This window comes from Oncorhynchus keta, chromosome 25 (assembly GCF_023373465.1).
Source record: "Oncorhynchus keta strain PuntledgeMale-10-30-2019 chromosome 25, Oket_V2, whole genome shotgun sequence".
Lineage (NCBI taxonomy): Eukaryota > Metazoa > Chordata > Actinopteri > Salmoniformes > Salmonidae > Oncorhynchus > Oncorhynchus keta.
Genome location: NC_068445.1, coordinates 3831074 through 3855990, shown reverse-complemented (window position 1 = coordinate 3855990; position 24917 = coordinate 3831074). Strand labels below are relative to the sequence as shown.

The following is a 24917-nucleotide window of genomic DNA, read 5'->3' as shown; positions in this document are numbered from 1 at the left end:
TGTACTGCGTGCGTGCGTATGTATGCATGTGTACCTCTGTTTGTTTCCACACTCAAGAGCATAATAGTTGTATTAAACACCACCCACTCCCCTTGTTCAACAGTCCACCTTACAACTCCCTTCTCAGTTACATAATCACTACAACCCTGTGTCATGGCCAGGGTTGGGTAGGTTACTTGCTAAATGTAATCCGTTACAGTTACTAGTTGCCTGTGTAGAATTGTAATCAGTAAAGTAACTTTTGGGGTACCCAAAAGTAGTCTGATTACGTAGTCTGATTACGTGCAGTTACTTTTAGATGACTTTCCCCTCAAGAGGCTTTAGTTTAGTTGAAGACAACAATGTACGTTACCAATTGAACGGCATCTATTGCAGGATAAGTCAATGTTAAAGTTTACATACAGTAGCTGGCCCTATATGGATGTTCAATTTTACTTCATGGTTTGGTTCTGTGGGCTCCCGAGTGGTGCAGCGGTCTAAGGAACTGCATCTCAGTGCAAGAGGTGCTTTCTACTACAAATAATACGATTAAATTATGACTTTACATTCAAAACCAAAGTCTATCAGAATTCCAGTCATTCCAATAAATGTTATACCCCTTGAGCTTCAACAATAGGACTTGGAAATATGGAAGTATAGATTAGCCAAATTGTTTTACCTGAGCATGACCCCAAAACTAAGGATTTGTTAGCCAACCCTACTCTGTTGTCATGAAGGACTGATTGGGCTCATTGATTCGAGTTGAAAAAGAAATGCTGCGCTCATGGAATGGCCTGCTTTGAGCACTACTGAAAAGTGCTATTTACATGTGAAAAATTAATGCCATATGCTGCTGAATTTGCTATAGGCCTTTTGTTAACTTTTTATTTGGTGACACTTTGATATCTTGATAATTTGCAGCTGTTTAATGGGCAAATCCACAGATGAAACAATAACAAAACGGCCAGCCCGCCTCTGTTTTGGTAAAAAGATGAGGGATGGGCCTGGAGAATTATAACCACTCTCAAGACGAATAGACAGAGCTATGGATGCAAGGACTGGCCATCCATTATATAAAAAGTATAGTTTTAACCATGTCACAAACATTGGAGTAAAACAAGCTTATGTTTTGGGTTCTCATGGAGTGTGACAGTTGAACTAAGCTTATGAGGAATTTATAAGTTATATTCTTCAAGAATCTATAGATATGTCCATTGATATATAGTTAAAGAATGAATGTAGCACCTACAGATGGCCCCTTTAAGTCTATCAAATCTGGACGAGTTTGAGCATGTGTCTATTAGGCCAATGGATTTCTTTTTTTGTATCAGCATGAATTAGATTGAGCAATAAAAGCCCCATTTTTATTCCGTAGGCTGAGATCCGCACTATGAAGCTGTTGCAAGAATGTATTATTCACTGGCTGTCCACTGGTTAAAAAACAATGATTGACAGGCAGCGTAAACATCTTGAATTCAACCATTACTGGTTTGAAATACACATTTAGATTTGTGAACAGCCATCCACAACAGCCACGATCCATAAGGCGCAAATAGCTAAATGAGAGAGCAGCAGTGTGATTCACATCAATGCGCTACGTAGATATCAGTAATAAGTGATATCCGTATCGCCGTAGACTACACCACTACTGTCATCCTTACCTCCAAGAGTTTATTCAAGTTGGATAATCTTTGGACGCTGACAGCAGTCGTACCATTGGAAGACATGGCTTGGACTGTAGCCTCCAAAAGCCTATTCTTCCTCTTTTCCCGCGATCCATCAAACACATTTGGTGTGTCATCATAGTGGTCTCTGACTTGTGGTCAGACTCGCTCAGGTGGAACAAACTTAAACTTGCACCTTTTTTTCAATGCTGATTTCAATGTCATCGAGAAAACAGAGGAGTGCCAACAAATGTCTTTTTTTGAAAACATCCTTTCTGAATGTAAAAGTAATCCTCAAAGTAATCATCTAGTTTTTCTAAAGTATCTGTAATCAGATTACAATATTTTTGCTGCTAACATAGCGGATTACAGTTACCATTTTTTGTAATCCCTTACATGTAACGGATTACATGCAATCTGTTATTCCCCAACCCTGGTCATGGCTAAAAGAAAACTGCACCTCCATGACAACAAAGATTTAAAACAAGCAGAAAGCCATAAATAAGCCAGGGGGTTCACCAGACATATTTTCCAAAATATTCTGGGGGATTTATTGATGTCCAGTGTTGTTTCTCAGCCAAGGGAGATTGTCAGAGCACTGCCAAAGGTACTAAAACTCTGTAATTGAGTTGTAAAGAATCTGCATATCTGTGTGCGAGCGATGGCCTGACTGCACCGTCCGTTCGTCTGTCTGGTGGAATGGAGGAGATGTGTTGGTTGGAAAACAGATGTTGCCTCTCAAACTGAGCCAAAGGTTAAAGGCAGAGGAGAGTGAGAAGGCTACAGAGAGTCTGTGTGGCCTTGCGCTGAACAGAGAGGGCTGGGGAGCAAGATGGAGAGAGTTTGGAGAGAAGGGGGTGGGCTGCTTGAAGGGGGAGGGGCTAAGAGAAAAGGGAGGGAGGGAAATAATGGAGTGGTTCTAATCACAGCCATTTGTGAATACATCTGGCAGATTTATTTACCTCCCTTTTGCCACTGCACTCCACGTATCCCTCCTCAAAGTGCCCTGCTTGCCCATGTGCCCTACCTCTTCCCTCACGCCCCCCACCTTCACCTGCCCTGTGGCCCCTCACCCCCTATTCTCTTGAACTGCTCCCTCCCTCCCCTTTCTTTGGCCCCTGTGCAAATCCTGTTGAAAGGTATTCCTGCGTGTGTGTTGTTTGTGGCCCTGCAGCCCCATGACACTGCTGCCCATCCAGAGGTACCAGGATGTGACGGAGGGCCTGAGAGAGCAGCTGGCCAGCTACTGTGTCCAGGTGTGCACCAGCACTATCCTGCAAGACGCAGAGAGCCACCACTGGGCTGACCCCAAACCCTTCTACGAGGTGAGTTAGACCACAATTACTGCATGGTACTCTACTGTAGCAAGCGTTTCGATAATGCTCTCTGTGCTAATGGAGATTCTCTGCTGGTATTTATCAGCAAGAGAGAGTAATGGAGTCTTGTAGTGTTTTTGTGTGTGTTGTGTGTCTATTCAAGTTTTTTTTTTGTCTATGAAGAGCTCTCTATGAAGAGCTCTCTCCCTCTTTAGATGTATTCCCAAAATGCACTCTTTGCATTATCAGCACCCCTTCCCCTCCCGCCCCCAAACTCAAGGCTCCACTCTCAGCTCTCCCAGCACATCTGAGGCTCCCGTGCTTCCCTGAGGGCTGGTGGGATCGAGGCATCTGCACTGTGACCATCTGGAAACAGGGCTGCTGGAGCCCCTGTCCAAACCATACCTATGCCCCCTAAACCAACCCAGAACCCCCTCCCTCCCTTGCCCACTCCCTCCCTCTCCCTCCCTCCCAGTCACTGAGGTCAGACAGGCCTGCTGTGTGCAGGTGTGTTTTCCTCTGTCTGTCCTGGATCCTGGAGCTCCAGGGAGGCAGCTTAGCTCTTCCGGCCCAGACCCAGCACCAAGACCCACAACCTGGCCAGGCCCAGCCACAGACAAGTCTCAGCCACACGTGCACTTCCTATTGGTCCTGGTACAGATTGTAATTCAGGGGGGTCTGTTGGGTCCAGAGGCAGAGGATGGAGTCTTAATCCCGGACGTATGGTCATGCTCTCTGTCCAGAGACAATCCCTAAATTATTTGCTTGGGGGGAGGAGGAGGAAGAGGGGGCTGAGATCATTACTAGATGTCGAACATGTTGTTAATAATCTCTCTTTGGTCATAACACCAACTGTATAGGACTGTCCCCCTCCCCCCTCCTCCCCTCGTCTGAAAGCAATTAGAGACAGGAAACCAGCCTCTCTCATTATGTCTCTCTCTCTCTCTACCTCTCCTGTCTCTCTCTCCTCTCTGTCTTTGTTTTACAACATTTCTTTGACCCGATGTAAAACCCCATTCATCTTTCTGTCATCTAATTTCAGTGTGTGTGTGTGCGTGAGCATCTGTGTGTGTTTGTGTGCGTGTGTGTGTGTGAACATCTGTGTGTTTAGTGATATTCCAGACTGTTCCCCTTGTCTGTGATGCCTTCCACAGATCAGGGCATGAAAGCAGTCTTTAGTCACATAGGGGAACAGGAGCCCAGGTGCAGAGTGCAGGTGGTGTGACCATGGGGCCTTCTATGTGTTGACAGCACTCTCTCTCTGTCTCTCTCTCTCTCTCTCTCTCTCTCTCTCTCTCTCTCTCTCTCTCTCTCTCTCTCTCTCTCTCTCTCTCTCTCTCTCTCTCTCTCTCTCTCACACACACATTCATTATCCCTCTCATTCTCTCTCTTTCTGTCGCTCGCTCACTGTTTCTCCCATCTATCCATCCATCTCTCCATTTCTCTATCTCGCTTCCTCGCTCCCTCTATCTCTCTCTCTGCAGGGTGATAGGTGTTCATTCTCAGTGCAGATGTGGCACTACTTCCTGACTGGGCTGCGTACTGACCTGTGGTTGGCTGTGCCAGGCTCTGTGGGGCGGGACGTGCTTGCTCAGGTGACCAGTGAGAGTCTGCAGGTTCTGGTGCAGAGGTACTCCAGGGCACGGCCCTCCTACAAGAGGCACCTGCAGATCAGGTACAGTATGGTATGAGGCAGTGCTTCCCCATACACAAGCGCACATATGCATACAGGAACACACAGACATACATGCGTACATACACTCATATACACACACATTATTGTTGGTGTTGTTTGTATTGTTAGTGGTGTTAGTATTGTTTGTGTTGTTCGTGGTGTTAGTATTGTTAGTGGTGTTAGTATCGATAGTATTGTTGGAATTGTTAGCAGTGGTAGTATTGTTAGTGTTGTTAGTAGTGTTAGTGGTGTTAGTATTGTTAGTTCAGATAGTTCTGTTAGTGTTGTTATTATTGTTAGTGGTGTTAGTAGTGTTAGAAGTGTTAGTATTGTTAGTGGTGTAAGTGTTGTTAGTAGTGTTAGTATTGTTTGTGGTGTTAGTATTGTTAGTATCAGTGGTGTTATTATGGTTGGTGTTGTTAGTGGCGTTATTATTGTTAGTGTTGTTGGTAGTGTTAGCAGTGTTAGTATTGTTCGTAGTGTTAGTGGTGTTAGTATTGTTAGTGTTGTTCGTAGTGTTAGTATGGTTCGTGGTGTTAGTGGTGTTAGTAGTGTTAGCATTGGTAGTGTTATTAGTATTGGTAGTATTAGTGGTGTTATTATTGTTGGTGGTGTTAGTATTGTTAGTGGCATTAGTATTGTTGGTGCGAGTAGTATTGTTAGTGTGGTTAGTGTTGTTAGTAGTGTTAGCATTGTTAGTAGTGTTAGTGTTGATAGTGTTGTTAGTGTTGTTTGTAGTGTTAGTGTTGTTAGTGTTGATAGTGTTGTTAGTATAGTTAGTAGTGTTAGTATTGTTGGTGTTGTTAGTGTTATTGGTGTTGATAGTAGTGTTAGGAGTGTTACTGTTGTTTGTAGTGTTAGTGTTGTTAGTATTGATAGTGTTGTTAGCATTGTTAGTGGTGTTAGTATTGTCAGTGGTGTTAGTGGTGTTAGTATTGGTAGTATTGTTAGTATTGGTAGTTTTGTATTGTTAGTGGTGTTAGTATTGGTAGTGTTGTTAGTATTGTAGGTGGTGTTAGTGGTGTTAGGATTGTTAGTAATGTTAGTATAGTTTGTGGTGTTAGTAATGTTAGCATTGGTAGTGTTGTTAGTATTGGTAGGGTTGTCAGTGATGTTAGTATTGTTAGTAGTGCTAGTATTGTTAGTGCCGGTAGTAATGCTAGCGTGGTTAGTATTGTTAGTAGTGTTAGTGTTGATAGTAGCGTTAGTATTGTTAGTGTTGTTTGTAGTGTTAGTGTTGTTAAATGCTGATAGTGTTGTTAGTATAGTTAGTAGTGTTAGTATTGCTAAATCAAATCAAATTTTTATTTGTCACATACACATGGTTAGCAGATGTTAATGCGAGTGTAGCGAAATGCTAGTGTTGTTTGTAGTGTTAGTGTTTTTATTATTGTTAGGATTGTTAGTAGTGTTAGTGTTGATAGTAGCGTTAGTATTGTTAGTGTTGTTTGTAGTGTTAGTGTTGTTAGTGCTGATAGTGTTGTTAGTATAGTTAGTAGTGTTAGTATTGCTAGTGGTGTTTGTAGTGTTAGTGTTTTTATTATTGTTAGGATTGTTAGTAGTGGTGTTAGTGGTGTTAGTATCGTTAGTGGTGTTAGTATTGGTAGTGTTGTTAGTATTGTTAGTGGTGTTAGTATTGGAAGTGTTGTTAGTATTGTTAGTAGTGGTAGTACGGTCTGTGGTGTTAGTAGTGTTAGCATTGGTAGTGTTGTTAGTATTGGTAGGGTTGTCAGTGTTAGTAGTGCTAGTATTGTTAGTGCGAGTAGTATTTTTAGTGGGGTTAGTGTTGTTAGTAGTGTTAGCATTGTTAGTAGTGTTAGTGTTGATAGTGTTGTTAGTGTTGTTTGTAGTGTTAGTGTTGTTAGTATAGTTAGTAGTGTTAGTATTGTTGGTGTTGTTAGTGTTATTGGTGTTGATAGTAGTGTTACTGTTGTTAGTAGTGTTAGTATTGATAGTGGTGTTAGTATTGTTAGTGGTGTTAGTATTGTCAGTGGTGTTGGTGGTGTTAGTATTGTTAGCAGTGTTAGTATGGTTTGTGGTGTTAGTGGTGTTAGCAGTGTCAGCATTGGTAGTATTGTTAGTATTGGTAGTATTGGTAGTTTTGTATTGTTAGTGGTGTTAGTATTGGTAGTGTTGTTAGTATTGTAGGTGGTGTTAGTGGTGTTAGGATTGTTAGTAGTGTTAGTATAGTTTGTGGTGTTAGTAATGTTAGCATTGGTAGTGTTGTTAGTATTGGTAGGGTTGTCAGTGATGTTAGTATTGTTAGTAGTGCTAGTATTGTTAGTGCCGGTAGTAATGTTAGCGTGGTTAGTATTGTTAGTAGTGTTAGTGTTGATAGTAGCATTAGTATTGTTAGTGTTGTTTGTAGTGTTAGTGTTGTTAGTGCTGATAGTGTTGTTAGTATAGTTAGTAGTGTTAGTATTGCTAGTGTTGTTTGTAGTGTTAGTGTTTTTATTATTCTTAGGATTGTTAGTAGTGTTAGTATTGTTAGTATTGTTAGTAGTGTCTGTGTTTTTAGTGTTGTTAGTAGTGTTAGTGTTGATATCGTTGTTAATAGTGTTAGTATTGGTAGTGTTGCTTATAGTGTTAGTGTTGATAGTGTTGTTAGTGTTGTTTGTGGTGGTAGTGTTCTTATTATTGTTAGTATTGTTTGTGTTATTGGTGCTGATAGTAGTGTTAGTATTGTTAGTGTTGTTTGTAGTTTTAGTATTGATAGTGTTGTTATTATTGTTATTAGTGTTAGTTTTGTTTGTGTTGTTTGTAGTGTTAGTATTGTTAGTAGTGTTCGTTTTTTAGTATTGTTAGTGTTGTTCGTAGTATTAGTGTTGATAGTGGGGTTAGTATTGTTAGTGTTGTTTGTAGTGTTAGTGTTGTTAGTATTGTTAGTAGTGTCAATATTGTTGGTGTTGTTTGTAGTGTTAGTGTTGCTATTATTGTTAGTGTTGTTTGTAGTGTTAGTATTGTTTGTATTGTTAGTAGTGCTAGTATTGTTATTAGTGTTAGTGTTGATAGTGGTGTTAGTAGTGTTAGTGTTGTTCGTAGTGTTAGTGTTGATAGTGGGGTTAGTATTGTTAGTGTTGTTTGTAGTGTTAGTGTTGTTAGTATTGTTAGTAGTGTCAATATTGTTGGTGTTGTTTGTAGTGTTAGTGTTGCTATTATTGTTAGTGTTGTTTGTAGTGTTAGTATTGTTTGTAGTGTTAGTAGTGTTAGTATTGTTAGTGTTGCTTGTAGTGTTAGTATTGTTAGTAGTGTTAGTATTGTTAGTATTGTTAGTAGTGGTAGTGTTGATAGTGGTGTTAGTAGTGTTAGTATTGTTAGTATTGTTAGTGTTGATAGTGTTGTTAGTAGTGTTAGTGTTGTTCGTAGTGTTAGTGGTGTTAGTGTTGTTCGTAGTGTTAGTGTTGTTAGTATTGTTAGTAGTGTTAGTGGTGTTAGTAGTGTTCGTATTGTTAGTGTTGTTTGTAGTGTTAGTGTTGTTTATATTGTTAGTAATGTTAGTGTTGTTAGTAGTGTTAGTTTTGCTAGTGTTGTTAGTGTTGTTAGTGGTGTTAGTTTTGTCAGTGTTGTTAGTAGTAGTGATATTGTTAGTATTGTTAGTTGTGTTAGTATTGTTAGTGTTGTTATTATTGTTAGTAGTGCTAGTATTGTTGGTAGTGTTATTATTGTTAGTATTGTTAGTGGTGTTAGTAGTGTTAGTTTTGTTAGTATTGTTAGTGTTGTTGTTAGTGTTGATAGTGGTGTTAGTAGTGTTAGTATTGTTAGTGTTGTTTGTAGTTTGTGTTGTTAGTATTGTTAGTGCTGTTAGTATTGATAGTGTTGTTAGTATTGTTTGTGCTGTTGGTGTTGTTAGTATTGTTAGTGTTGTTAGTATTGTTGGTGGTTTTTGTGTTGTTATTATTGTTTGTTTATTTTGTGTTGTTGGTGTTGATCATGTTGTTAGTATTGTTAGTGTTATTAGTGTTGTTGTTTGTGCTGTTGGTGTTACTGGTATTGATCGTGTTGTTAGTGTTATTAGTGTTGTTGTTTGTGCTGTTGGTGTTACTGGTATTGATCGTGTTGTTAGTATTGTTAGTGTTATTAGTGTTGTTGTTTGTGCTGTTGGTGTTACTGGTATTGATCGTGTTGTTAGTATTGTTAGTGTTGTTAGTGTTGTTGTTTGTGCTGTTGGTGTTATTGGTGTTGATCGTGTTGTTAGTATTGTTAGTGTTGTTAGTGTTGTTGTTTGTGCTGTTGGTGTTACTGGTATTGATCGTGTTGTTAGTATTGTTAGTGTTATTAGTGTTGTTGTTTGTGCTGTTGGTGTTATTGGTGTTGATCGTGTTGTTAGTATTGTTAGTGTTGTTAGTGTTGTTGTTTGTGCTGTTGGTGTTATTGGTGTTGATCGTGTTGTTAGTATTGTTAGTGTTATTAGTGTTGTTGTTTGTGCTGTTGGTGTTACTGGTATTGATCGTGTTGTTAGTGTTATTAGTGTTGTTGTTTGTGCTGTTGGTGTTACTGGTATTGATCGTGTTGTTAGTATTGTTAGTGTTATTAGTGTTGTTGTTTGTGCTGTTGGTGTTATTGGTGTTGATCGTGTTGTTAGTATTGTTAGTGTTGTTAGTGTTGTTGTTTGTGCTGTTGGTGTTATTGGTGTTGATCGTGTTGTTAGTGTTGTTGTTGGTGTTGATCGTGCTGTTAGCATTGTTGGTGTTAGTGTTGTTGTTTGTGGTGTTGGTGTTGTTGTTGTTGTTAGTGTTGTCGTGTTAGGGTTAGGCTCAGTTCCAAAGTGTTCCTCTTGGGCTTGACGTGGGGGACTGAACGCTGCATTAACACATACTAAACACACCCTGAACACATGCTGAGGCCTTCAGTCCACAACTGCTTCACATCACCGCTGACAGATGACAATGTGCAGGTCGTCCATTAATTAGTGTTGGGAGAGAGGGCTTGTGTGTGTGTGTGTGTGTGTGTGTGTGTGTGTGTGTGTGTGTGTGTGTGTGTGTGTGTGTGTGTGTGTGTGTGTGTGTGTGTGTGTGTGTGTGTGTGTGTGTGTGTGTGTGTGTGTGTGTGTGTGTGTGTGTGTGTGCGCTTGCACTGTGTTACATACAGGCCTCCCAAAGAGAGAGAGGAAGTGTAGGGTTCCTCTGTCTATCTCTGCTCCAACTCACAACCCTCACATGATTACACAAAGACACACTTAGGAATGCTGTCCATCTAACTTAGAACAGTGATGACAGATTTGGTTCCCGTGAAGAAATAGTCCAATAAAAGCCCTACAACCAATTGAGGAAACAGATTTACTGCTTTCTGGACATGAAAGAAGCTATTTATTTACATAGTAGATCGAAGGCCTCAGGCCCGTAACTGTCCTGTCATAAACTCAGCAGGAGGTTTCATCTGGCTCGCCAACCATGTTGTCATGTTATGATGTCATGCCTGATGAGAGTTCGGGATGCTCTGTGTAGTGTCTAACCCCTTCTCCCCCCCCAGGTGTGACATCACGGTGGTGCTGCTGTGTGTGGAGCAGCTCATGTGGAGTGTGTGTGAGCGACCCGAGGCGCTGGCTCAGCCAGAGCCATCGGTGGCGGGCTGCGTCTGGGTCGCCTCAATCCACAGCCTGTGTGACCAGCTCCTGACCACGCTGGTCATCGTGACCGCACCCCTGCCTCAGCTCTACTGGTACAGACACAGCCTCTTCCATCTGATCTCTCACACTGGCCGCACTAGCCAATCAGCTGTAGCACATGCTGTCTGCCTTTTACCAACCCCAAACCTCTGGGAACTGTTGTCTTTTAAACCGCCGCTTAGTCCCAGGGGTTCACTCTGACATCAGAAACCTATATTCATGTACATTACTGCAGCATGGTAAGATTAACCTGGCTTTGTTGTAACAGACCACTCTTTATGCAGGGTGTCAATCCGTGACACCATCACTTCAACCACCATCTGCTGTACACTGAGTGTACAAAACATTAGGAGCACCTGCTCCTTCCATGACATAGACTGACCAGGTGAATTCAGGTGAAAGCTATAATCCCTTATTGATGTCGCCTGTTTAATCGGTGTAGACGAAGGCGCCCGGTTTGTGTCAGGAACTGCAACGCTGCTGGGTTTTTCACGCAGAAGAGTTTCTCCTGTGTATCAAGAATGGTCCAGCACCCAAAGGACATCCAGCCAACTTGACACACATGTGGGAAGCATTGGAGTCAACATGGGCCAGCAACCTTGTGGAATGCTTTTGACACCTTGGAGAGTCCATGCCCCGACGAATTGAGTCTGTTCTGAGGTCCATAGACTGTCACGGCATAGGCAAAGGACACATTGGGCTGATATGCTGTATTCTGATGGCTATGTGTCATATCCCTCAGGACTTTCCAGTACAGACCTGGAGAGGGCTCCGCGCCAGCTCTGGCCCATTCCCCAGGCAGCCCTGGCATACACTGGCTCAGTGCCATCCACCCTGGCCTGTTCACCCAGCAGGCAGCACGGTACGTAACATACGCACACTCGCACAAACGCTTACACGCAGAGAGTATACCCACCACGGCCCAAGGACCATATGTCAAGCACCATATGTGTGCTGAGTTAGGGCGTCGTCTTTGTGAGGGCCCCAGTCATACCCAGGGACTGTAATACAACACAGATGCAGTTAAAGAAGTCAAGGTGAGAAGCAATAGTGTTACTACTACACACACTGTGTTTATGTTAATGGCTGCTGAGGGGGGTTTCACTGAGGGTGTGAACAGAGACGACTGTTTCGGAGTGGGACGAGGGGTGTGCTTGCATGCGCTCGTGTTTGGAGGTTTGGGGAGGAATGACTTCTCTCACCTGAGAAGGTGCACTCAGTCACTCTCCGCACTCGCCCCATACTGCCCCCTCCCCTCACCACCCTCACTCTTGGGTGATGTCATCGCAGGCTTAGAGAGCACAAATCAGCCCCCGTCCAACCCCTGCCATACTCCCTGAGAGTTGAAATGAGTTTATGTTTATGACCTTCTTTATTTTCCTCATGTTCAGCGTTGGCAGGGTGCCTTGCTGTGCTGTTGTTCCCTGGCCAAATCCACAGGTCCTTCCATGGCTGGGCCCTGTAGCCAGACCTTCCCTCAGCTCAGCTCCTCACATAAACCAACTGTGATGATTATTAAATAACACAACAATAAAAACACAAAGCACGTCGATAAATCAAGCAGTATTATGGCCAATCAAAAGTGTGGAGCTCTCTTGTTTTGACACTGGAAGCCGACCCTGTGCTGTAGCTGGTCAGATTTATCACAGCAGTTAAGGGAGGATTTCTCCTGGATTTGCAGCCCCAGTGACATCATAAACTGCGCCGTCAGGTTAAGGCATAGTGTTCCTCACTCAAGCAGCAGGGTGCACCACGCTCTCGCTTTTTGGCTGGAACGGGGTGGCTAACTTTCCCTCCCCCGTCCTCCGCCTAGTTTTCCTTGCCCTTTATCAGGTTTTTATTGAGACGTATACAACACACGCCCGTGCACACTCACACGCACACTCACACATTCACACACATGCACACTCGCACGCAAACTCCAAGGACATGCCTCATTACACCCAGCTGGCTGCAGCCTCATGGTTCCACAAAATACATAGAGGGTTATGCTGTATATTTATGTATTTGGCTTCTCCCCAAATGTTTATTTGCTTGGAGCTGGCCAAGATTAAATGTAATTCCTTCCTGGTGCACACTCGAAGTAAGCGAGCATGAAGGCATTTGCGCACTAATCTGGTAAGGGAGGAACTGACATTCAAGGAAGTTGCTATATCATAACAGTATATTTGCGGCCCACGGATGTGCGTCCTAGTGTTCTAGTTACCCGACGCTGCAGAGCCGTCACTGTTGTTGTGTGTTGTTTCTCCTGTCCGTCTGTCCCGTGACTGTCTCGGTTGAAGGGAGGGCCTGGCGGGCGAAGCGACCTCCGAGTGCCAGCTGAGGCTGCTGACCTCTGACCCAAGATGCAGTCCCAGGTTGCTGCTGACCGCCATCCTGCACAGAGACTGTCACCTGCTGCGAGTCCTCCTGGAACACTCCCGTAAGACACTCTGATGGAAATACTCTAACAACCTGCTCGTTGCACCACACACACCTGGGAAAGGGGATTGAAAAATGGAAAATGAGTCCGATATCCAACTGAGTTTTCTGAGATGTCATGTTGTTGCTTTGTTGGTTGCACAAACTCTTCATTCTCCCAAATATGATGAAAAAAAAATGAATGTGTTAGATCTTTATTAGGCAAAGTGAAACCAAAGTCAAGCCGTCAACCTCCCAGAGGCCCATGGGTAGGATAGGATCCACTTTGGTTATGAAACCTTTGAAATGTAATCTGTGCCCAGGGCCCCAATGAAACTAATCACATCTATGGACAGGCTAGGCTGTGCAGTGCCTGAACATCTTTGGTTTGAGCATCTTTGAGCCCATTTGTTTTATGGAGTTGTCATCATCCTCCTCATCATCATCAGGGCCTTCATCATCCCGACTAAATCAATAGAGAGACGTAATAAACACCCAACAGGGCTAACCTGAGCTCACACACTGACCTTTAAACATCTCCTTCTCCTCTCTCCACATTGGGAAAGTGTAACCTTTAAAGACTGTTGTGCACTTGCACATTAATTCACATTAAAGCGACCTCATTAATAACAACGCCGGCCTTCTAAGACGACGGCAGCGAGCTAGCGTTTCTCCCCTCCCCACCGTCGCCCGGGCCTGCACTGCACCGTCGTAAATCAACATCGCCACCAAACCGAACTCTACCTCGGAGACCAGCTAATTAAGAGGAACCAGACAAACCCGGCCATTCTCCTCGTCCCAACTCTCAGCAGCCACTGCTGCCTTAACTGCTCTCTGATGGGTGGGTCTGTCCTCTCGCGCAGCAGCGCCAGCAGGCTGGGCACGGATTTCTGCTACGATAGGTCCTCTCTGTAAATGAGCAGCTTTATACACAGGACTGTTTTATTATCATCACACACTGTGTCTGCTTCCAATTACAGACGAGAGAGAGAGAGAGAGAGAGAGAGAGAGAGAGAGAGAGAGAGAGAGAGAGAGAGAGAGAGAGAGAGAGAGAGAGAGAGAGAGAGAGAGAGAGAGAGAGAGAGAGAGAGAGAGAGAGAGAGAGAGAGAGAGAGAGAGAGAGAGAGAGAGAGAGAGAGAGAGAGAGAGAGAGAGAGGGAGGGAGGGAACAGTAGTCTATCTATCATAACTCATCTCCGGTTCCATAATGGGATAATTATTAAAAGGTGTCTAGTTAACCCGCCATGCTCTTCAGCACCCCAAGTGGAAATGAATATAAGTCCCCCCTTTCCCCTCGACAGTGGGCATATCACCACGCGCCCTCTCCTTAAGGACCAATTACCAGGCCGACAGACTACAAGGCCGCAGCATTATCCACATAATGCAGTGTAATAGAGTGATTGTAGGTCAAAGGATGTTTGACCACTTTTTTTTGTGCCACGTCGGGAGAAAAAAAAAAGAGAGGAAATCAATTCCCATCAGTGGTTGAGCGGCGATGGGCTTCCTGGCTTCTTATTAAGCCGGGTGATATTAGGGCCCCTGCGTCCCTTAATGCGGCAGGTAATTTAGCCCTGTCATTTTAAAACAGTCCAACATTTGTCAAGGGGGAACGCAAACAGCTCCCTGCCTTCCATCAAAGGGCCCGCTCATTGAGTGTTGCGTTGCATTCGGCCTCCTATTCAAATACCTGTCATCTCCCACAAAACAGACTGACAGACGGCCTCTGGACCTGTGCCACTGGAGGAACACAGATGATCCCCCTCCCCCTCGGGCCCCTACCCCCACCTCCCAACCCCCAACCCTCACCACACCATGACTGCAGCGACCCCCACAAGGACATCCTGGCACAACGTGTTCCTACTAATTTCCTGCCTTTCGTCTACTAGATATTCATCCACAAGAGGCTTGGGGATTCAGTTGTTTTTGTATAGTTTCACGAAAGATGTGTGGGTGTGTATTTTCTATGCCAATAGTTATTTTGTTACCTTTCGTTGGCGTGTCCCAGTTTGGACAGCCTTGACAGCCTTGAGATATTTTCTCGCTTGGCGCGTTTGATATTGCTTTATTTCCACCTCTCCTCAGCCCCCACCTCGAAGGTGCAGCTGGGGAATGTTCTGTATCATGACGTCTAAGGTTGAAATGGAAGGTTAGCAGTGCACGGTCATATATTGCAGCTGAAGAGACCCCATTCAAAACTGACTCGCACTCCCGAACGTGTTTGAATGCTTGGGTTTCACTATAGTCCTTGGCATTTTATGTGTATCTGTCACTTCAACTTTTCCTATCTTTTCAGATTTCTGCATGGAGGAGGAGGCAGATGCTGATGCTGTGTCTCCTGTGAAGAGCGATGCTGGAGATGAGTTTATGGAGGCTGTGTACAACGTGCTCAGCTCTCTGAACAATGTACCTAAAGCCCTGACTCTGGCCCTGGAGACTTACTTTGACAGAGGACACTTATGGGACTATCTATACAGCCCGGCAGGTATTTAAACCTCATTGTTACTATACAGAACCTATATTTTACACTGGAGTGCGCTGTACTGTAGGCACTCGAGAGCACACAATGCAGGATGCAGACTGCGTTTCAAAAGAAAAGCACAGAAGAAACCTACAGTTGACGTCGGAGGTTTACGTACACTTAGGTTGGAGTCATTAACATTCGTTTTTCAACCACTCCACACATTTCTTGTTAACAAACTATCGTTTCGGCAAGTCGGTTAGGACATCTACTTCGTGCACAACACAAGACATTTTTCCAACAATTGTTTACAGACAGATTGTGTCACAATTCCAGTGGGTCAGAAGTTTACATACACTAAGTTGACTGTGCCTTTAAACAGCTTGGAAAGTTCCAGAAAATGATGTCATGGCTTTGGATGCTTCTGATAGGCTAATTGACGTCAATTGGGGGTGTACCTGTGGATGTATTTCAAGGCCTACCTTCAAACGCAGTGCCTCTTTGCTTGACATTGTTGGAAAATCAAAAGAAATCAGCGAAGACCTCAGAAAAAAAATTAAGTAATAAGTCTGGTTCATCCTTGGGAGCAATTTCCAAACGCCTGAAGGTACCATGTTCATCTGTACAAACAATAGTACACAAGTATAAACACTATTCAAACCTGACTCAGTTACACCGGCTCTGTCAGGAGGAATGAGCCAAAATTCACCCAATTATTGTGGGAAGCTTGTGGAAGGCTACCCGAAACGTTTGACCCAAGTTAAACAATTTAAAGGAAATGCTATCATATACTAATTGAGTGTATGTAAACTTCTGACCCACTGGGAATGTGATTAAATAAATAAAAGCTGAAATAAATCATTCTTTCGACTATTATTCTGACATTTCACATTCTTAAAATAAAGTGGTGATCCTAACTGACTTAAAACAGGGAATTTTTACAACGATTAAATGTCAGGAATTGTGAAAAACTGAGTTTAAATGTATTTGGCTAAGGTGTATGTTAACGTTTGACTTCAACGGTATGTCCGAACTTTGTCATGGTCCCTAATGTTCAGATCTGGATCCAAATATATCACATTTTGGGAAATACCAATGGAATAGTCCCAAAAGTACAAACTCCAAGCTAAATTAAACACACCTAAAATAAAGTATGTGAAACGATTTGAGGTCTATTTGACCCACATCAGGTTCAAATCAACATATAGGTTAACGCTATTAGTAGTTATGTGGCCGTGTGTGAGTGTGTGAGTGCATGCGTGCTAGCGTGTGTGCATGCCCATAGGTAAACACTATCGTCACCATTCTAACGAATACACCACGTCCGAAGTGGGCTTTTATCGGAATGGATTCGAGGCTCAGTACAAATAATCCTAAACTGCAGCGCAAACCCTCCCTTAACTGGCTCTCTGGTGACTGTTTACGTGTTGTCATTTCCATGACAAAACATAGAAGAAGTCCCGCTCCAACATCAGCTCATCCTGTCGAGCTGATCGTACTACTAATCGTTCAGTGCTCAATAACACAGACTGCAATTATTCCCTGACACTTCCTTTTGATTTTGGGTTTAATCAGGGCTCCTGTGGAGTCCCAGCTCCTTTTGCTGTAGTTTTTTTTCGCCATCACATGCGAGAGGTAATTATTGTAGCATAAATTAGGGTGATTGGGTAGGAGGTTGGAAGGGGAGAAGGAGAGAAGACAGTGGTGGATTCACTCCTGTCGTCTCAATGTCACCCGGTTCTCTCTCTCTCTCTCTCTCTCTCTCTCTCTCTCTCTCTCTCTCTCTCTCTCTCTTTCTCTCTCTATTTCTCTCTCTCTCTCTCTCTTTCTCTCTCTATTTCTCTCTCTCTCTCTCTCTCTCTTTCTCTCTCTCGCTCTCTCTCTCTCTCTCTCTCTCTTTCTGTGTGTCTCCTGCTATCGTTGGCTTAATTGCTGCTCTGGGATGCACCTCGGATGTGTGTAATTGAATTTTGGGGCACAGGAGTTCCCCGAACCAAACTATTGATCTCTCTGGGAACTTCTCTACTGTTCTGTGTTCTTTACAGTCTGTGATGTCCAATGACTTAACCATCAGCTGGCGCTGGCTGAAGTCTTATGTGTTGAAGTAGTCAGTGATTATATAAGTGCTGAGTTGTGAACAGGTTTTGAATATGGGGTGATTTTTGACAAATGGGTTGAGGTTTTGGAGACAGAGGTCTTGCTTTACCATGTAGCAGGCCTATATCACGTCAGGTTTTTTTTCTGTTTTGAAGGGATGGAGAGTTATAGATGGTAGGATTCCCCTGGGACTTCAATGCATTCCAGTTCTGCCACTGTACTAAATCTCTCTGGTGTAGCTCTTTGTTTTACTGCTAATGCCATGGAAACGATATGAGTGCCGTACAGCTGCACACTGTTGCTGATCTGGTACTAATATGTACAGGGTATTGAAGGCCAAAACGTTGAAAGGCCTGACTTCGGCAAAGCTGGTATACACCTAATGCCCACCTGGCTTTGATACAGAATACCTCTCTTCCCCTGGTAGTGGGTTTCAAAAACTTCTCCGCACCAAAAGATTTACGGTTCCAACGTTCCCGCTTTTTAAATCTGTTGTTCTGTTTTCAGTTTTTCACCCTCAAATAATCTTTCTCTCCTTGGCACTGAAATTGTGATTTATAATCGGTGGTTGACAGAGTTTTTTCACCTGATTCCCCCAGGTTTCGATAAGTTGCTGATTTAAATACAACTATTGATAAGCATTAGCCAATTTAGAAGAAGAGCCCTCTGGAACACTCAGAACGACTACTCTTCCTCTGTCATGAAAGTGATTGCTGATCCTGTCCTGGCCTGTCCTAGATTCAGTGCGGCCTGTCCCCGTGGTGATCAGCTTTATCCGGGCAGTGGTCAACCAGCCTGTCCACTGCCTTCTGGGCCATCTGGTCACCATGGTCCTGGCTTGGCAGGCCTCTGAGGATCCCTGTTCCTCCCTGCTCAGACGGGACGTCCCAGACAACATCCTCACTAAAGTCCCCAAGGAGTGGCGCTATACCCTTCAGACACCCAAGGGGAGGGAATCAGCTAAGAGTACGTACTGGCACCACTGTCTCACTCTGAGCTGGATTATTGTGTGGACTAAATTGTGTGGATCAAAAAATTTATATTTGCATTGCATCTCTTCTTGTAGTACACCGGAACTCAATTGATTATCCATTGGATAAATTAAAATATTTATTTCATGCTCAGTATTGTCTGAAACACTTTGTTTCCTTACCCCTGGTTTGTCTCTCCTGTCTGTTCAGGTGTGGTGAATCTGGCCCTCCAGGCCCTCTCCTTTATCTACACCAACCTGCCCTCGGCCGTGGCTTCCCTCCCCCTGCCAGTACGCTTCCTCTTCCACACCGCAGAGAAACACCTTTCCCAGCATGCTCGGCAGCTGCGCTCCACAGGCCTGCTCCTCTGGGCCCTCCTTAGCTGTCTCTGCCAGTGCCTGGAGGACCCCAACTCACTGGAGCTGCTGTGCGGCTTGCCTTTGGACCGGGGGGCCAAGGAGAGACTGGCCCTGCTGTCAGAGTGCCTCCAGGGGACCATGGGCCATGGCCAGCAGAAGGGTGTGCCCAAGCCCACTGTGCACAAGGTACTTCAGGCTCTGGAGGAGAGGAGGCCCAAGTGGTGCTCCACGCAGCTGCAGAAAGCCCGCAAGCTCTGCTCCGAGAGGTGAGAGGACAACCGAACTTAATCCTAACCTAACTGTAATCCTAACCAAACGTAATTTTTTCCCTGCAGAAGGCTCGCAAGCTCTACCGAACTTAATCCTAACCTAACTGTAATCCTAACCAAACCTAATTGATCCTGCAGAAGGCCCGCAAGCTCTGCCCCGAGAGGTGAGAGGTCAACTCTGGACACCTACAGTGTGTACAAACACTGAGCTGCGGTCAATCCATTTCTCTCTTTATAGTCTTCAGGATGTGTCGAACATAACAACTGTCCATTCAGGACTTATTGCAGCCAAAGAGATGCTCATTAGTCACGCTAGCTTTGATATTGAAACTGCGATATGTCTTCCAACACATCATTCTGTTGAGTGATCCATCTGCCATTTTGTGGGAGGAGATTGGTTGAGGCAGATGATAGGAAAACATGGCCCTGAGAGAGAACCACATGACCTGCAACTGAAGTCAACCCTGCCATAAATTCCTGTTGACCTGCAAGGGAAGTGTTTGGTCCCACGCTATGTTTTGTGTTTACTTATAATTACGATCGGATGACTACTGCTCAAGGTGGCTTGGAAAACACCTTTTCATCAGGCTCAATGTAACACTGTAGAAGGATAAGGGCCTCTATTCAGGTACACACACAGATAGGGACCGAAGAGGGCCTTTTTTGCCCTCCTATGAGAAAAGTGCCCTTTCAGATTGGTGGCATTTCTTAAAGGGGCGTTCTGCAATTCAAAGGACAGCAAAACCGACACCCCACCACTGTTTTGGCAAACAGATGAGGGATGGGTTGGAGATGTGTTGCCACTCTCAAATTCTCAGACAGAGCTATGGATGCCAGGGCTGACCATCCATGGGATCAAAATGACAGTTTTAACCGACAAAATGACGTTGCCACGAGCAGCACCGCATTTATTGTGCTGCTGCCATGTTGTGTTGCTTCCGTGTTGTGTTGCTTCCGTGTTGTGTTGCTTCCGTGTTGTTGTCATGTTGTGTTGCTACCACGCCCTGTTGTCGTGTGTTGCTGCCATGCTATGTTGTTGTCTTAGGTCTCTCTTTATGCTGTGTTGTGTTGTCTCTCTTGTCGTGATGTGTGTTCTGTCCCATATTTATATATATTTTTTAATCCCAGCCCCCGTCCCCGCAGGAGGCCTTTTGGTAGGCCGTCATTGTAAATAAGAATTTGTTCTTAACCCTCCTGTTGTATTCGTTTCATGGTAATTAATTCTGTGTTCCCGGGCCAAAATGACCACCCCATTATAGCTGATTATAAATCCATAATAATACATATATTATCACCTAATGTTGTGTTAGATCTTTTTATCAACTTCAGTTCTTGTGAACATTACACGTTTTGACCTTCTATTTGCTATTTATGGCCTGTGGGCCTCATTGACCTGAGCTCATACAACTCGTTTTTGAGTTAGAAAAAAGCCTAATGTATGGATTGTTTTGACTATAACAAATACTCAGATGAAACATATTGTACTATTTATCACAGACTACTTTGTGTCTAAGTTTAACAAGGACTCTCTCCTCACCAGAGTCATGATCAAAGATATGATCAAGAGCCTCACATACAGTATATCGTTTGGTCATTGTGCTGCCACAGAATGAATTGTGAGCAAGGCCTCAAAAAAGCTTTTACATACCAGAGCTGCGAGAACAGTTCTATATATTATTGAAACAATGTCGCAATTGTTTGTGAGAATGCCAACAGGTGTGGTATCTGTGGGGGAAAGATTCTATTGGGGAAAGGTTCCCGTGGGGGTTGCCATGGAAGCCAAGAAGGGGAGTGAGGTGTGTGTGCTCAAACACACATGCATGTGGGGGTCTGGGAGAGGAAGTGTGTCCATGTGATGAATGGGCATGTGCCTGAACTCAATTTTATACACTAATTGTAGTCTTACTCATTCATTTCTAATGACCGGTCATTTTTGGCCCGGGAACACCAGAGGTGTTGAGCATCATCAAAGTGTATTTTGTGTGTTCAGATGCCCTGTGTGGACAAAGTCTTGGAACCGTAAGACAATCAGATTTAAATAAATTACATTTTTTCAGAGAGAAAACTTGTAAATCGGTCCAATTCGACCGGAACACAGCAGGATGGTTAACTGATTTGCCTAGTTAAATAACGGTTAAATCAAATACAAAAGTGTTTCAGTCTGATTCATTGGTGTATTCAGCCAAATTGCATTCGTGTATTTGTGACAGAATGATTTAATGAGCAGTATGCTATTCAGAAATGTTCTTTAATTCCGTGTGTGTACCCTGATGGATTGCGTCATCGGTTGCAGCCGTTATTCATGGGAACCTGTATGAACAAGATCAATGTATTCTGAGACACGATATTTATCTTAAATGATGGACATCCTACAGTCTGAATGGAAAACAAAATAAGGCAATGGGAAATTGGGTTTGAGTTTGGCTCATACTGTCTGCCCTTTGAACCCGAGCTTGGCGACTTATTCCCAGAACCTGCACCTCTGACCGCTCAAGACCAACGAGAAGAGCAGAAAAGTCTGGACACATTTATCCTCGTTAAAAATGATTTAGCCGTCCGGGTAACGGAACCACACAAACACAGCGGCTCGCAGAAAGAAAGAGAGAGAGAGAGAGAAAGACGGAGAACAGATTAGCTCAAGTGTTCCAGGAAATGGCCGGCTCCTAGTGACAGGAACAAGGGGTGGTGGAAGTTGTAAAAAAACGGAGAAGAGGGGGTAAATGGGAGGGGAAAAAGCGAAAGAGTGATTATGTATCACCTGTCGGAGCCATTCTCTGAGATCATTACTATTCATTAAAATAACCTTCACTGGGAAGTGAAGCCTGGGTTGTAAACAATCAGTGTACAGTGGCATCAGCGGGAGGGAATGGGGGCTCGCCAGTCTAAAAACAACCCCCCACCGCCCCAACCTATCCTCTCACACACTCTACCAACCCCCCTCCAACTTGTCTTTGTAAAGTAATTTGTAGAGGAGAAGATTATTGTTCTCCATCATGGTGACCCTGACTGGACTGACGGGATGAATACACAGATGAAGATGAATGCAGTTATTCCTTGGCGGAGGTCTGCCTCTTTCAGGGCACATTGGCCCTAATGACATGATTGATAGGCTGTCCTAAATCCAGAGAGGCCCTCATTAATCACCCCGCTGACTGAATCCAATCATCTGCTTCACCTGCACAGTGATGGACAGGAAAGGATACAGCGCAGGTGCTGACACGGGCCCGCTACCGGGAGAAGGAAGGGCCTCGCCCACCTCTCTCAATGTCACATCCGCCAAAAGCTGCCTGACAGGCGACAATGTTTCTGCCACCTTATAATTACAAAAAGAAGAGCGGGAGAGAATGTGAAAGGGGGGAAAGAAACAATGACAGGAAGTCCGTCCGGACGGAGGAGAGCGTTTGACGGACGGCGAGCGTCGTGGCAATGGCGAGGAACATAGGAAGGGCAGGGAAATGACTCGGGCCGCTGCTAGGGTAAGGCGCTTGTGTGTGTGTGTGTGTGTGTGTGTGTGTGTGTGTGTGTGTGTGTGTGTGTGTGTGTGTGTGTGTGTGTGTGTGTGTGTGTGTGTGTGTGTGTGTGTGTGTGTGTGTGTGTGTGTGTGTATATGTGTGTGTGTGGATATTGCGCACACAAGCACACACGCTCACACATACAGTAAAATCATTTATACTATATCACAGCTCTATAAATTCCAGGCCTTTCTGTTTTGAAACACCTCCGTCTGGAGAGTCTGATAGAACAGAACACACTGTATCTATACTTTACACTTTCCATACACACCTCAATGCTGCAGAAGGAGATCCACACAAATGGTTTTAGAAAAAAGGCCTGTAATTGAAACGTTCAATGAAGAGTGGGAACAATAGTGCTGCAAGGAAATAAAAGGCCAAACCTTGAAACCTCCTACATGTTTTTAAAGTGTAAAGGTTTCTTACACATTCAAGTGTGGTCACAACAGAATAAAGTGTGGCCATGTATTTGGAGCTCTTTTGTTTTCCCCTGCCTCCTTCTCTCTCTCTTTGTATCTGACCTCTCACTCTTTCACCCCCCCTCTTTATCTCTGTCTCTCTCCCTCTCTCAGTGCGTTTGAGTGGGGCGAGAGTGGTGTTCCACAGGAGGGGGGCGGCGGTGTGGCTGAGGCGACTGAGCAGAAAATAGGGCTGATACTCCTGGAGATTTGCCACAAACCAGGTGGCTCCGAGTACCTGAGGCAAATCTATCATATCATCCAAGTCAATGAGGTAAGGAAGGACTCCCTCTCCCCCGCAATTTGGTGGCCGCTGGCCTGGGGCCGGCGTCTGCTCTGGGGGGGAGGGGGAGCGGGTGAAAGTGTGGGGGGGTTACCGCTGGATCCGCCTGCTGCCTGGCTGAGACCAGGAAGACACAACTCTGACACCATCACACGGTAGTATCCACTGACCTCCCTGCAACTTACTGTATGTGTAGTACAGGTGAGTGATGGGGCAAAAGAGATGGAGAGAGGGAGGAAGGAAAGGGGTGGGGGGTGGGAGGAGGACAGAAGTCTAAAGATCCTCAAATATCTTCTTGGTTATTGTCCTTTTTCTTATGGTGACTGTACGCAAATATAATGTCATTTGTCAATATTGTAACTCATAGCACCAAGTCCACTTATACCACAATTAAAATCTCTTCAACTCATCCTTCTTCCACGACTCTCAGCCGCAGTGAGTGGTAGAGGGATGTTGTTTTGTAGCCAGGAGATGGTGAGGCCCAAACATGTTCCAAAGTACCCCCTACTAGTAGCCTTCTCTACCCAGACAAGGTCAAGGCAAGGTTGGCCAGGTCAGGCTGGATGGCTGGGCTGGAGTGTGCTGGCCTGGGCTGGGCTGGGGGGGTGACAGGCTGACTGATGTGTGTGCAGTGGATCCACACTGGTGTGCCTCTGTTCACACCCCACTCCCCCACCCCCACCCCCACCACCACCGCAGCAAGCCTGTTCCTCCACCTGCACTTCTGCAAAACCATACCAAAGGTTACACTGTAGAAATGAGGGTAGAAAGTAAGCTCCTACCATGAAATAGTTATCTCTGTGTCTGGATGTCTATACATATCCTCATCCTCTGCCATTGTCCTGTATCTCTGTTTCTATTTCTAATGAGGTCTGATTCATTTCTACTTTTGTTGGGCCAATCAATCAGGGAATACACAGAGAGAGAGAGAGAGAGAGGGCGAGAGAGAGAGAGAGAGAGAGAGAGAGAGAGAGAGAGAGAGAGAGAGAGAGAGAGAGAGAGAGAGAGCGAGAGAGAGAGAGAGAGGGCGAGAGAGGGCGAGAGAGAGAGAGAGAGAGAGAGAGAGAGAGAGAGAGAGAGAGAGAGAGAGAGAGAGAGAGAGAGAGAGAGACAGAGACAGACAGAGACAGAGACAGACAGACAGACAGAGACAGACAGAGACAGACAGACAGACAGACAGACAGACAGACAGACAGAGACAGACAGACAGACAGACAGACAGACAGACAGACAGAGACAGACAGTCAGACAGACAGACAGACAGACAGACAGACAGACAGACAGACAGACAGACAGACAGACAGACAGACAGACATTCCAATGTCCATTACTGGATCTCTGGAACTATATCTGAAACTGATTAGTTTCTACTTCTGTTGTGCCAATCAAACAGGGAATAGTTGGAAGGAGAGCATCCCAGTGTCCATTATGTCTGGGTTTGTACTTTTTTTAAATCAGAGATGTACTAATTAAAATGGCAAAGATATAATAGGAATTGTGCTAAATGACCTTCCAGATAATTGTCTTTGAGGACAGCTGTACTTGCCCCTGTGTTCTTGAAAAAGTGTGAAATGCAAACTCTCTGACCTCTCTCTCTCTCTCTCTCTCTCTCCCTCCCTCCATCCTTCTGTTCTGTGTGTTTCTCCAGCCACTGTTGAGGTCCAAGCTGTGTGTGTCCAGTGACCCCCCAATTGACTCTCCTCAGACAGTGACCTTTGACCTGGGAACAGACAGCCCTGGTCACCCCTCACCGCGGTTCAACCCCCTCCACCAGTTTGACCACATCGGCAGCAACAAGTTAGACCAGGTGGGTCCTCTGTCCATTCTTCTTATTTTTTTGATACCATTGTTTCAATTGAAAGCTATAGTTA

General features: G+C 44.5%; 1 protein-coding gene across 2 annotated transcripts in view; it reads left to right on the top strand.

The window, feature by feature from the left end:
* The window catches only part of LOC118357811 (uncharacterized protein KIAA0825), a 166150-nt gene that overhangs the window by 56482 nt on the left and 84751 nt on the right, over positions 1 to 24917 (top strand). For both annotated transcript variants that reach the window (XM_052478504.1, XM_052478503.1), the window contains exons 9-18: positions 2818 to 2968; positions 4444 to 4634; positions 10104 to 10292; positions 10982 to 11101; positions 12522 to 12661; positions 14933 to 15121; positions 17933 to 18160; positions 18376 to 18790; positions 22878 to 23037; positions 24695 to 24853. In XM_052478504.1, coding sequence (XP_052334464.1) covers positions 2818 to 2968; positions 4444 to 4634; positions 10104 to 10292; positions 10982 to 11101; positions 12522 to 12661; positions 14933 to 15121; positions 17933 to 18160; positions 18376 to 18790; positions 22878 to 23037; positions 24695 to 24853 — 1942 coding nt within the window. The remainder of the gene's footprint in view (positions 1 to 2817; positions 2969 to 4443; positions 4635 to 10103; positions 10293 to 10981; positions 11102 to 12521; positions 12662 to 14932; positions 15122 to 17932; positions 18161 to 18375; positions 18791 to 22877; positions 23038 to 24694; positions 24854 to 24917) is intronic.